Source organism: Spermophilus citellus, assembly GCF_964194105.1.
Source record: "Spermophilus citellus genome assembly, chromosome: 6".
NCBI lineage: Eukaryota > Metazoa > Chordata > Mammalia > Rodentia > Sciuridae > Spermophilus > Spermophilus citellus.
The window spans coordinates 20,372,321-20,386,391 of NC_138187.1; the positions used below are offsets into that span (position 1 = coordinate 20,372,321).

Genomic DNA, 14,071 nt, shown 5'->3' on the forward strand with positions numbered 1-14,071 from the left:
CCTTCATTATGCAAAATGAAAGTCAAAACCGAAAGTCTCTTCTCAAGAGATTCAAACACATCACATAATCTGTGTTTTTGAGCTTTTATCCCCCTGGTCCAATATAAACTCTTGCCTTCATATATTTTCTCAATGAAAAAGACCAAGAGCCGGGTGCGGTGGTGCATGCCTGTAATCCCAGCTGAGGCAGGGGGATCACAAGTCCAAAGCCAGCCTCAGCAACTTAGCAAGCCCCTAAGCAACTTAGCGAGATCCTGTCTCAAAATAAAATATTTTTAAAAAGGTCTAGGGATGTGGCTCAGCAGTTAAGTGCCCCCGGTTCAATCCCGAGTACCAAAAATTAAAAATAAAATAAATAAAAAACATGAAATGGGTTAATACATGGTTCACGGCAGGAGGCAGAAAGGGGCCCAGAGCCTCAGTTGTGAATTAGGTTTTCCTTGTTTTTTTTTTTATTTGTTTATTTATTTTTATGTGGCACTGAGAATCAAACCCAGGGTCTCACTTGTTCAAGGTAAGCACTCTACCGCTGAGCCACAACCCCAGCGCCCAGAATTAGGCTTTCCTGACCACTGCTTTTAGTGTTACCCCACCTCTGCCCCAGATTTAGCACTGCCTGTGACTGTGCAGCAGAAATGGAACCTCCTTGTCACCAGGGACCAGCTCTTGGTGATAGAAATGAGTGGGCATGGGCTGGAGTTGTGGCTGGGCGGTAGAGCACTTGTCTCATAGGCCTGGGGCACTGGGTTTGATCCTCAGCACCACATAAATAAATAAAATAAAGGTATGGTGTCCATCTTCAGCTAAAAGAAAAAAAAGACTTAAAAAAAAAGAAATGAGTGGACGTGAGGGTCAGCACTTGGGCATCACTCCATCTTGCCTCCTCAAGGGCTTAAAGGAGAACGGATGCTCTTAGGGCAGCTTCAGCCAAGAGGAATAATCACCTCGGGCTACTACCTGAGAAACAGATCCCACCTGGGATTAGGAAAAACAGTATCAAACCTGGTTAAGGACATCACTTTATTTTTTTTCAAGACGGTTTAATTTCCAAAAATGTTTTCTGGGAAGACATTGGCATTCTTGACAAGATGCTTCAGAAACACTCTGATGAACTTGAAGTCAGGCTTCTAAGGAAACTAGTTTCCCATTCACTTCGATGTCAGGAGGGCATTCTAATAACCTGGAATCAGACTTTCTTTCTTCTTGAGCCTGGTCAAACAGGGACTATCACTCTCCTATAGAGGAGAAAGGGCTCTTGGCACCAGCTGGGTCACAGCCTTTTTCCTCATGCCAAACCTGAAATAAAACTTTGCCACATGCTTCTGATTACTTTGTTAGAAGACTTGTTTGAATCTGGGATGTGGGGCTTCTTTGTTACAGCAGCTCAGCAGTACCTTAATTAACAGAAAGAGAAATGTCATCTCTTACTCACCCACATGGGGCTGAGGGTTCCCTATACTTGGGACCCTTTCCTCTCTGGAAATCTGGGCCGCCACATGTACTGTGCAGCATCTCATCCAGTCTGGGGTGAGCATCCCGTCAGCACTGGATTTGAATCTGAAGTGAGAGCCAGGGCTGGGGTTGTGGCTCAATCGCAGAGCACTTGCATAGCATGTGCAAAAAAAAATAAATAGGAAAGGGAGCCAAATAAATGAGAGCTGGTCATCTCAGTATGTGCTTCTCCCTCCCGCGATGAGCAAGCTGGATTCTGTCCCAGGTGATCAATCGGTTCTTTAGTGAAGAATTTTGAAAAATACCAGCCATACATGGGTGTGTCAAAAGGGAAAATGTTTGATCCAATCCTCAGAGGTCCCAGGGGGAAAGAGCCACCACAGACGTGGAACGGGACCTTTAAGTTGTCAGTGGCTCTGTGCGCCACGCCATCCTGCCAAGTATTCCAGGGGGAAAAGGGGAATGGAGACTTGGACAAAAATAAGGGGCAGCCAGGAGCCATGGCACACGCCTGTCATCCCAGGGGCTCGGGAGGCTGAGGCAGGAGGCTCAAGAGTTCAAAGCCAGCCTCAACAAAAGTGAGGCCCTAAGCAACTCAGTGAGATCCTGACTCTAAATAAAATACAAAATAGGGCTGGGGATGGGGCTCAGGGGTCGAGTGCCCCTGAGTTGAATCCCTGGTACCAAAAAAATTTAATAAATTAAAAAATAAGAGAGGGACCCTGCATTGACCAAGAATAACAGTGTGTCAGGGATTGGGGAGAAGGGCAAAGTCAGCATCTGCAGGCCTGAGTCTGAGAGGGAGAATCCAGGGGTGTAAGAAGGGAGCACTGAGCCTAAGTGTGGGAGGGACTCCAGCCAGGTCTGCGCCCCCAAAGCCCCTGGGCTTGGTGCCTGCTGGGGCCTGGGTGGGAGGGGTAGGGACCCTTGGGGCCTAGGTGGAGATGACCCCTGCGGTCTGATGGTCATCGTCCTCTAAGTCCAGATTCTGAGTTCCAGAGGACCGTGGTAAGAGGGTTGGGCCCCCATGGACAGCCCTTCTAGGTGGTCAGAACAATTTCAGGCTGCCAAGGTGGGCTCCAGGCTATCAGGAAAATCCTGGGCCATCAGGAACAGGTACAACCTCAACTTTTATTTATTTATCTTTTTATTGAGGTTATGTTTTGGAAACATTGAGGGAAAAAAAACACACAAAAATAGCATTATCAAGAGAACCACGAATGTTAAATGTTTCCCCTTGCCTAATTAACACTTCGAAAACACACACACCTGTCGTCATGGCGCACACCTGTGATCCCAGAAGCTCGGGAGGCTGAGGAAGAAGGACGGCGAGTTCAAGGCCAACCTCAACAATTTAGTAAGATCCTGTCTCAAAAATAAAATAAAATAAAAAGGTCTGAGGATGTGCAGCTCAATGGTAAAGCAACTCTTGATTTCCTCCCCAGGTACCAGAAAATAAATAAATAATAATAACATGCACATGCCATACAATAGAGGTTGTTCCGTTCACAAGATAATTACGGGAATCTTAAAGGACACCAGCTCAGGAAGAGGATGTGGTTTGAGATGAGATGAGTTCCTGAGGATGGTACTGAACCTCTCAGCTCTCGGTCCTGCACAGAAACTGCCATGCCCGAACATATATAACCGCCCGTAAATGTCACGTCAGAAATCTACGTTTCAAACTCTTTGGAGATGTAGGGGTTCAGACTCCTCCCCATACGCACCCTAGGAGACAGAGCTGACCCTGAGTGGTGGGAAGGGGAAAGCCCCCCAGGTCCCAAAACCCCAGAGCCAAGGGCTGTGGCCTGACTCCAGCCCCACCCAAAGCTGGTTAGCTACCCCTGCCAGCTGGCACATCTGTCCCATAGGTCTGGCACGGAGGCTGGGGAAGCCCCCAGCCCTCTTGGAGGGCAGCAGGTGGCTGAGATTCAAGAGCTCAGTCTCTCCATCGTGTTGGGGGCAGAGTTTGAAGTGGTCTTGGGTCTCCAATTCTCCCTTCCCAGACTGGAGGCAGGAGCGGGCGGGGTGGGATGGGGGTGGGGGTGAGGGTGGGGGTGAGGGTGGGAGAGGGAAGGAGGACCCCAGCCTCCTGGAGAGCCAGACCCCTGCCACCCAAACAGGAGACAGACAGAGCTTCACAGCCACTAGGAATTAAAACCTATTGATTTTCCCCATTAGCTAGAGAACACCATCAGAGTGCATTAGAACCCGGCAAAGCACAACCTCCTGAATAATTAACATCTGCAAATGACCGTCCCATGGGGCCTGGGGGAGCAGGGAGTGACACCTAGAGGCCAGGGCCACCCTGGCCCCTTCTGACCTCCACCCCAAGGAGCCATAGCACAGCGGCCCTTCCCCCTCCCCCCCTCCCCCTCCCCCTTCCCCCCTCCTTTTCTCCCCTCTCATTCTCTGTCCTCCCCTTGGAGAAATACCAAGTCCTCAGTATCCCACGCTGACGCTGGAGCAGGGCAGGTGCAACGGGGAGACGGGGAGACGGGGTGCTAGCCCTGTGTCACTGTGGACCTCAGGGAGCCCCTGTTTGGACTCCTTCTCCTCCTCTGTGCTGGTCAGGAGCTGGGCTTTAGCTAAGTCTGGGAGTCTGTAGTTCCAGAGAGACACAGGGACTGATCCAAAGCCACAGAGCAGGTCCCCAGCTCTAGAACCGGTGGCCTCTGGGTCTTCTCCCTCAGCCCAATTTATGGGGCCCCCTTTGAACCTGGCAGGAAGAAATCACCCCCTTTGGGGAGAACAATTCAAAAAAAGGTGCCCCTCCAAGAGGACCAACTATATAAAACGAGCTCCCTAAACAGACCAATTAGAAAGAGGCACCCCTCTTGGTGAACCAACAGGAAAAGGCACCCTTCAGACTTAAGTGTAAGAAAAAAGGTAACTTTGGGGTGGACTATTAGTAAAAGGCAAACTTCTACACTGTCGCCATACCAAAGTACAAGGCCTGGCAAAGCAGAAGGAGGAAGGACATCAGCCCCCGCCCCGCCTGTCTGCCAGCCTGGGCTGTACAGTGCACCGCCTAAACAACTGTACATGGTGGCTCTGATCCCATCTCCCAGAGTTTCTTGGCCAAGGAAGCGCAGGCCTGCTCACCCAACCAGTAGAATCCAGGCCAACAAATACAGATGGCTCCTTCCTAGCCTCTGCCTGCTGGTATCCATACCTGAACTTGGACCGGAGTTTCCATTTCCATTTTCCTCCACCACCCTTCCCCCTCAGACAGGCAACTCTGGGACGAGAACCTCCTAAATCCCTCTCCCATCACTTCCACCTTCTGTCTTCTTTCTGCTTTGCGATGCGCCATCCACCTCACGTCACTTAGGGCTTCACCTGCTCTATTCTCTCAGCTGGTGACACCCCACCTCTTGAGCCCCAGGAAACCCCTGCTCCCTCTGCAAGGTGCACCCCCAAAGATCTTCTCGGCTTCTCACATTCTCCCTCAAGTGCGGATGCGCTCTGGCCTCTGGATTTCAGAGGTCCCTCCTTCTGGAATGTTCTCCGTCCAGATCTCTGCCTGATTCCTTCTCATTCTCCTGCTGGTGGAAACTCGCTTCGCACAGCAGCACTTTTCACGGTCTGAATATCTGTTTCCTTTGTTTCCAGGGCTCCCAGGCCACTGTGAATGATCCTGCGTGTTGTGTATTGCAGCGGAGGTGAGCGGGGCTGAAGACCCGCCTGGACCCCGACTGCAGGCTGGGGCACCTGTCAAGGGCACCGTCAACCTCCTGCAGTGACTTGCTGACTTGGCAAGGGAACAAGAACACCTGCCCTCTCCCTTTCCGTGTGCCGGGCGCAAAGCAGGTGCTCAGTAAACATTCTTCATGCAAACTCGGTTTGGGCTCTGAATCCTCCCTAGGCTCTCCAGGCACGGTATCAGCTTCGTCTCTGGTTCCCACAGAAGCTGGTGATGGATCTGGACCCAGGGCTGCCAGAGATGATTTTTAGGGGAATGTGGAGGGATTTGGGGACCCCTGATCATCCCAGGGGTGGCACCCTGAGCCCACCGTCCTGCGCAGCCTCCTGAAGGTGCACACGAAGGATCCAGGTAGCCTGGGATGTCTGACCAAGATCCAGGTGCCCGGGGCTGCGCAAGGACTCGCAGGGGGGAGGCGGTAGTGAGGGTCCCGCTGCGGCACCGGCTCAGGGCGGGTGCAGGACTGAGGCACCGTCCCTGTCGCCCCGCCCGCCCGCCCGCCTGCTTTTGGTGCTGTGGCAGGGAAGGAGTTAACCTCCCGGCTTCGCAGCGTGAATGTGGAGCTATTAATACCCACAGCCCAGCCGGCCGCGGAGCCGCCACTGGAGCGCAGGGAGCAGGAGCGCTGCGCGGCGGGGGAGCCTGGGTCCGGGGAGCCGGCTGCAGACTGCGGGGGCCAGAACTTTTCCTGGGGCCCAGCGTGGACCTCGCGCCAGCCTCCCCTGGTCCTCACCCACCTTTCGCTTTGGAGGTCTCAGCCCAATCTCCTGGAGGCCACTGGTGCCACCCACCCCAGCACCGGAGAGCAAACTTTCTTAGGGAAACCATCCCTGTGCCGGCTGCCTGGACAGGGAGGAGCACACAGCTGGGCAGACAGATGGACAGAAGGGCAGGTCCTCTGCAGGCCTGTCCTCCCGGTGCTGCCTCCCATAGACAGCTGCAGGGTGGGCGGCTGAGGGGCTGAGGGCTCCAGAGGGGCAGGGAGGGGACCTGTGGCCACCTGCCAGCCACCCCGGAGCCCAGGCAGTGACAAGCTGCTTTCCAAGGCCCAGCACTGTGTCTGGAACCCTGTCAGGGGTCAGGACAGGTGCTCCTGAGGGACAGAGCCACAGGCTCTTCACCCACCGAGGCCACGGGCAACCTGAGCCAGAAGGCGCAGGTGGCGGGCAGGCAGGTGCGGGGCCCCGAGGCCGACAGGCTGCTGACCCTGGAGCATGCTGGCTCGGGGACCCCTGCTGTGGCCAGGGACGATGCTGCTGAGGCTGCCACCAGCCGCCCCTGCCCTGTCCTGGAGCTGCCTCCGGCCTGGCCCCTGGGCTGCGGAGCCGATGATGTGCCTGCCTTCTGCTTGGTCTGCTTCCACAGGAAGGAGGAAGAGGAGATGCTGGAGGAGGTCCCCCTGCAGAGGTCAGTGTCTGCCGTGGGCAGCAGGTGGGCGGAGTGGGGGCAGAGCCCAGGGCCTGGAGGGGCTGCCTGCGAGTCCGCCGTCCCCCTCCACCATCGCCGTCCCCCTCCACCATCCCGCTCAGACTCAGCCCCGTGGTCACCAAAGCCTTCTCCCCATCTCTCCCACCCTGGCCCCAAAGGGACCTCCCTGTCCCTCCCAGGTGGCTGCTCTGCTCAGAGCCTTCCGTGGCTCTCTGGCTCCCACAGGATCAAGTCGAGTCTCGGCTGGGTGTTCCAGGTCTCTGAGACCCAGGAAGACACTGCCCATCTCCTTCCACTCCCTGGGTCCCAGGGAAACCCTGTCCAGGCTTCCCGTCCCGGCCTCCCTGCACCAGGCCCCGCGCAGTGCCTCCTCCTTCAGGAAGGCCTTCTGGGAGCCCCAGGTCCACCCTGCCCTGAGAGCCTCCCTCCCTTCCTACAGCCACTGGCACCGACCAGATATTCAGTCTTTGTTGAATTAATAAGTAAAAGTGTGTGTGTGTGTGTGTGTGTGTGTGTGTGTAAGACGATGCGGGCGGCGGCAATGATAGAAGTATGTGCGGCTGGGTGACTGGGTGTTGGGGGTGCGTGTGTGTGGTTGTGAGTGCGTGTGCAGGTTTGTAGGCACAGGTGTGAGATCGACGTACCTAAGTCAGGAGAGGGGCTGTTCGGGGGCGGTGGGGCTCCACAGCCCGAGGACTATAATTATCCCTTTGCCAGCTCTCCCCACCCCCACCTGCAGGGAAGCCCAGCCTCCAGCCGAGTGTGTTCCCCAGGCCATGCCCACGGACTCTGGGCATGGCTGGACAATGTGACAGGGGTCACCTCTGCCCAGGGCGCCGAGCCTCCATCACCGCCTGAGTCAGCACCGGCTTAGGTGGGGAGAAGGGCAGGTGCAGGGACAAGTCGGGTGCACCCCCCCCAGGTCCCCAGCAGGACAAGAGGGCCTGGTGCATGCTCCTGCAGCCTGTACCAGTTTCCTCCTCAACTCCCTGTGCGGGGCCTGGGTCCATGAGTTCCGCTCTGTGGACCTTGGTCTTCTTATCTGTGCAATGGGAAAATCCTCCCTGGCCTGGTTGTTCACTTACTCTGTGACAGTGACTGGGCACCCAGAGCCCTGGGAGAGTCAGCAGAGGACCGGAGCTCTTGCCCCAGCCCTCACGGGGTGACAGCCTGTGTGCAGAGACAGAGATAGGCAGATAGGTTGGGCACAGCGTGACAGGCTCCCTGGTGGGAGTGGGCGTACAGAGACAAGGGAGTCAGCAGGAAAGGCTGGAGCCTCGAGCCCCCTCCAGCTCTATCTTAAAGTGTGGATCTTGCTGGCCCACGCCTGTGGCCCCAGCCACTGGGGAGGCCCAGGCAGGAGGATGGCAGGTTCCAGGCCGGCCTGGGCTACTTAGCAAGACCCTGAGGAGGCTCAGCCATACAGCACCCCTGCGCCCAATCCCCAGGACCAAAGAAAAGTGCGGATGCTCTCCCAGGGGGTGACTGACCCCCGAGAAGGGACATCCACCTTGGGAACTCCAAGAGCAGCTGCTCAGGGGTTTGAAAAAGAAATTAGGCAGGGATGGTGGTGACAAGGACAGGGTGGGGGCACAGACCTCAAAGGACCTTGACAGCTGAGCAGAGGACTTGATCCAGGGACAACCGAGCAAGCAATGAGAGGACCTGAGGGCTCACGGGGAGTGTTAGGGGCCCTAGGGAGTCAGCTGTGCATGCAGATGCACCCCCTGAATCCCGGGCATGACACTTGCGACAGTAGTGTGCAGACAGAAGTGTGCAGCCCGGGCCCTCTGAACACCCAGGGAATGAATGAATGAGTCTCTGGACCTCCCCGAGCGGACGGCTATCAGGCCCTGCCCTGCGTCTGGTGCCACAGGTCTTGGAGGGGACAGATGTGGCATGTGAACCCGTCCGCCTGGTGAGCAACTGGCATTTGGGAAGCTCCAGAAAGGGACAGGCACAGGCCTAAGGGCCGGGCAGCGGTGAGATCCTGCCCCCTCCTCCCTCCTCCCTCTATTTCCTGCCTCCCACTTTGGAGACCCCTGTAAGGGAGGCGCCTCTGCCTCCTGCTCTGGGGGTACGGCAGCCTGTGTTTGCTGGTCTCCCTCCTAGCTGGCCGACTCTGGCCCTTTAAGGCTTAAAGAGGGGATACCGCCAGGCCAGGCTGGGCAGAGTCAGTGACCACAGGTGCCAGGTGGTGAAGCTAAAAATACTGAGTGATGTGGATGCCCAGGCTGCCAGGCAGAGCAGGCGGAGGGTGGAGGGACGGCTCTGGGGCTCTGGGACACTTCTCAGCTGCTGGAGGAAGGGCACGGGGCAGTGAGGCTGGCTGAGGTCACCTTGGGGGCTCAGGGGCATCTGTGGCTGCCCCCAAAGACCCCTCTTACCACCTCTCCTAGCCTTTCTCCAGGCCCAGGAGGGCACTAGGATTCACTCCTGAGTGGCAGCTGCCCAGTGAGCAGCCCTGGGCAGGCTGAGCCTGCCACGTCCTGCCTCTGTGTGACCCTGGGGACGTCATTTCTTCCCTCGGGGCCTGAAAGAGTTGGATTTTCTTGGCCAGTTTTAGGGAAGAGAGGCCGTGAGGGGTGCAGATGTCCATTCTCCCCTGGACGGAACGAACTTGCCCTGGGGTCTTGTAGGGACTGGCTGCTGAGGCCACCAAGATGAGGGCAACACAGACCCCTCTCTCAAGGACTCACAGCCTCGTGGGGACAAAGCACTCGCACGAGCATGCGGCATGGTGTGTCATCAGGGAGGTGTGAGCACAGCATCTCGGCTCGGCTGTGGGTCGGTGCAGAGGACACATCTGCATTCAGTGAATACTTGTGAGCGAAAGCGTCACCCAGGTGCTGCTCACCAGCCACCTACACGTGGTGTTTTGGTGTAAGGAGAAGCCAGCCTAGATGTCCACAGGAGCTCGGCGGCTCTGCCCCATGCAATCCTTCAGGGACCCAGGATCCTCCTGTCTGGTGACTCTGTTGTCACCCAGCACCTCAGACCTCACTGCTGGATCCTCTGCCTGAAGCTGGCACATGAATAAGAGAGTGAGGTTCACGCTGAAGGTTTTTATGAGCCAAATCTGAAACCAGCTGCTTTCACGACCGGCTGCAAGCATTGGCCATAAGGGCTCATTGCAAGGGAAGATGGGAAATGTAGTCCAGTGAGACAACCTCCAAGGGTCTTTGTGAAAATGAAATCAGACACTGGCGCAGGCTAGGTTAGGGCTCATTCATTCAGTCACTCAACAGAGTTCACTGTATCCTATAGAAACTGGACGGTGGAACTAGACCAGAAACTAGAAACTAGAGGGTGAAAAACACCCTCCCTGCACCCCTGGGGCTTATCTCTAATGATAGAGCCCAAATAAAACACAAGTAAACAGACAAATAGGATCGTCAAGTTCAAAACCCTCTGCTGAGGAAATCAACAGGGGTGGTAGAGGAGACACCCACTCTGCGTTTCGGAAACAGGGAAGATAGGACCTGGGGAGTGGGAGGAGCTAACCCTGGAAAGACTGGGGGAAACGGCACCCAGGCAAAGAGAACTGGGGGTGCAAAGGCCCAGAGGCTGCTAGAGTTTGGTGACTGCAAGGAATAAGAGATCAGTGTGTGGCTAGGACAGGGCAGAGAACAGGGACAATGACATGGGGTGAGTCATGGGGTGAGACAGGAATGAATCAGATCACTTAAGCCTCGTCAGTCCCACGGAGGAGAATGGATTTTATCCTAGATGGGATTGGGAAACCTTTGGAAGCTTTTAGTGGGGGAAGTGATATAATCTGATTGACATTTTAAATGATCCCTTGAGCTGCTCTGGGGAGAATCGATAGCTCTGGGCCAGCATGGACACAAAACACCAGAGGGAGGTCACAGTGGTGATGTTGGGGGTGGGGAGTGTAGGCAGGGCCTGGACCCAGGGAGAAGAGGTATCTTCTGCTATGGCTTGAACACGGTGAATTAAACCCCCTGAATTCATGGAGGGGTTTAATCCTGAAGTCTTATTAATATGAAGAGGAAAATTAATCTGATGATGGTGTTTAGAGGTCAAACCACTGGGAAGTAATTAGATTAGGTCATTAGGGCGGAGTGTCTGTGATTGGATCTTGATGACTTTATAAGAAGGAGAGAGGGACCACACAGATCCAAGGAAGTACTCACATGCACACCCACCATGATGTAGTGTAGCCAGAGGGACCCTCATCAGAGCCTATGCAATGCTATCTGAACTTTTAGCCACCCAAACTGTGAGCTAAAAACCTTCCTTCTTAATAATTTGCCTCAAGTCTTTCATTATAGCAATGAAAAGCTGACGAATTACATCTTCTAAACATTTAGGGGACAAAGTCTACAGAAAGTGCTGATTGGTTAGGTGAAGAAGAGAATCAAGGTGAACTTGGAGCTTGGGGATTGGATACATACGTGGATGATGGGAAGACTCAAGGGAGGGAAGAGATTAGGTGACAAACTCGAGAATTCTGCTACATAGACTGAGGGTATGGCTCAATGGTAGAGTGCTTGCCTAGCATGTGTGGGGCCCCAGGTTCCATTCATGCCCAGCACCACAGAGATTTTTAACTTGAGGAGTGTGTTAATCAGATTTCCCTTGCTGTGGCCACCCAGGAAAATAAATCTATAAGGAAGAAAGGTTGAGTTTGGCTCACAGATCCAAAGTTTTCAGTCCATAGTTTGCTCCATTGCTTTTGGGCCTGTGGAGAGACAGAGCATCAGGAGGGGAGTATGTGGTGGGGCAAAGCTACTCACCTCATGGTGATCTGAAAGCAAAGAAAGAGAGAGGAAGGGACCATGGTCCAACATCACCTTCAAGGGCCCGCCCCCAATAGCCTAACTTCCTCCCTCTTGGCCCTGCCTCTTAAAGGATTCCACCACCTTTGACTGGTGCCCAAGCCTTCAGCATATGGGCCTTTGGGGGAAATTCCAGATTCAAGAAACTCTTGGCTGGTGATAGGATATCACACCATATGCATAAAGATGGCTTTGAAAGTCATGAGATCACACTGGAGAGAGAGAGAGAGAAGGGACAGAAGAGGCTGCAGGACTGAGGAACACCACACTTTTGAGATCATGTGGAAGAGAATCCAGCAAGGCAGCCTAGAAGAGCAACTGGTGAAGTTGGAGGACACCAGGGGCCACATGTAGCCAAGGGAGCCAGAGAATGTCTCAAGACTGAGAGAGGGAGCCGCCAATTGGCTTAAAAGATGAACAGTCAAGGAAAACAGGAATAGGTTTAGTGTCATAAAATTCAAAAGTGACTTGGATGAGAACATGTCATGAAGGGCTAGAGGTGACCGCGGTTTGAGTGGTGACTTCTGGTTAAAGACGGTCTAACTTCTGTGTTCTCGAGCCATATGCAAAGAATAGTGAGTGAATTTTTTAAGGTATGTGGGATAGTCAGCTTTCCATTACTGTAATGAAATACCGGAGATAATCCATTTACAGAGTGAAAAGGTAGCTGGGCTTGGTGGTGCATGCTTATAATCCTAGCTCCTCAGGAATGTGAGGCAGAAGGATCTCAAGTTCAAGGCGAGCCTGGACAATTCAGTGAGACCTTTCTCATTATAAAAAAAATGAAAAGTATTGAGGTATAGCTCAGTGGTCCTGAGCTTGCCTGGAATGCATAAGGCCCTGAATTTGATCCCCAGCATCAAAAAAGAGTGAGAAAGGAATGGGGAGGAAAGGTCTTCTTCTAGGGTATACACCCCCAATGACCTAAAGACCTGCCACTGGGCCCCATCTCGTAAAGGTCTCTCTGACTCTCCGTGGCACCAGCTGAGGACCAAGGCTTTAAACCCGAGGGTCTCAGGACATTCAACCTCCCAACTGCAGCAGTATGTTCATCAGACTTCAATCACTTCCTAACAAATCACCACAAACTTAGTTTCCTAAAACCAAACAAATTAGTTTTCATGTGTTTGTTTGTTTGTTTGTTTGTTTTGGTACTGGGGATTGAACTCAGGGGCACTCGAACACTGAGCCTCATCCCCAGCCCTATTTGGTATTTCATTTAGAGACAGGGTCTCACTGAGTTGCTTAGGGCCTCGCTTTTGCTGAGGCTGGATTTGAACTCGCGATCCTCCTGCCTCAGCCTCCCAAGCCGCTGCATAAATCTGTTTTCTTACAATTCTACATACCAGATCAAAAGTACTGAGCTAAAATCAAAGTATCAATAGGATATTGATAGGATACTGTCAATAGGATAGGTCTGTCAGGGAAAACTTTCTTAACTTTTCCAGATTCCAAAAGGCACCTGCATCCCTCGGTCCTCGACTCCCTGTGGACCCCGCCACAAGGTAGCATCTCTTTGGCCCCTCCCACTGTATCATTCTCCCTGACCACAGCCAGTGAAGGTTTTAATGATTCATGGGATTAGATTGGTGTCTTAGTCCATTTTCTACTGCAATAACAAAATACTGGAAACTGGCTAATTTATAAAGAAGAGAGGTTTTTTTTTTTTTTTGGGGGGGGGTCATGGTTTTAGAGGCTGGGAAGCGCCTCAGCTTCTGGTGAGGGTCTCATGCTACTTCAGCCCATGATGGACAGCAGAGGGGAAGTGGGCACACGTGAGAGAGGCAAAACTCAGGGCGATTCATTTCTAACAACCTGATCTCATGGTGGTTGTCCATACAGAGCAATAACTCAATGCAGGAGAGAAAGGCGTTCATTTATTGGTGACCCTCACATTTCCTGCTAGGCCCCACCTCCCAGTGGAGGAATTCGGGTTCCAGCACATGAATTTGGGGACACATCAAAGCATAACAATAATCCAGAATATTCTCCGCAGCTCAAAATCCATCACCTGAACCACATTTGCAAAGTCTCTTTGCCACCTAAGGTCACAGGGTCACAGGTTCTGCAGACTCTGACCTGGACCTCTGGGGGTCTCAGATGCTGCCTCCCAGGGCACATCAGGGAGGACTGAGGAGGGGGACACCAGCGGCTGCATTTTGGAAGCTGGAAGGCAGATGTCCTGTAGGAGCTGATTGAACAGACAGAGGAGGCTGCTCTGTATGGGAACTTGACACGGAGCGTGGACAGCCCAAGGAGCCCCGCAAATCCCCCGGAAGGCACCGGTGTTGATGGAAATGAGACTAAAGCTGGTGCTAAAAGCAGGCGGATTGATTTAAGAAGGGCTTTAATACTCAGATGTCCTCCAGCAGAGCCACTAGGCGCTCGCTGCCCCTCCTCTGCTCTACAAAGCCTGGAGATTCAGTCCCCAGAGAGGACACAAGGGGGTCTGACCCTGGGCCCTCTGGGCAGCAATGAGGGGAGGTCTGTACCACCAGAGGTGTGGCTGTTCCATCCTGAATGTGGGAGCCCCCAGCCTCCCCCATCATCCTGGCCTTCACCCCACTTTGGGCCTCCAGAACTGTGGGGCCTGCCCTTGACTTTCTGAGGTCTCAGAAGGACCTAAGATGGGCCCCTTTCCTCCTCTGAATGTTGAGTGATGCGTATTTGGTTAGAGTTGTTC

General features: G+C 53.7%; 1 protein-coding gene and 1 long non-coding RNA gene across 4 annotated transcripts in view; one reads left to right on the plus strand and one right to left on the minus strand.

Moving 5' to 3' along the window:
• Positions 1-1,012: 1,012 nt before the first annotated feature.
• Positions 1,013-6,030, minus strand: LOC308651760. Its single transcript, XR_014022660.1, has 3 exons — positions 5,896-6,030; positions 2,722-2,817; positions 1,013-1,394 (listed from the first exon to the last, which is right to left on the minus strand). It is a non-coding gene; the product is annotated as an uncharacterized lncRNA (long non-coding RNA).
• SBK1 (SH3 domain binding kinase 1) overlaps positions 5,734-14,071 on the plus strand; it is a 51,113-nt gene continuing 42,775 nt past the window's right edge. Inside the window, exons 1-2 of one of the 3 annotated variants that reach the window (XM_081299211.1) lie at positions 5,734-6,565; positions 12,837-12,893. In XM_081299211.1, the coding sequence (XP_081155337.1) occupies positions 6,540-6,565; positions 12,837-12,893 (83 nt within the window). In that variant the 5' untranslated portion in view covers positions 5,734-6,539. Of the gene's footprint in view, positions 6,566-8,212; positions 8,569-12,836; positions 12,894-14,071 lie in introns of those variants that run through there. The other 2 variants (XM_081299212.1, XM_081299213.1) reach the window with 2 other exon arrangements.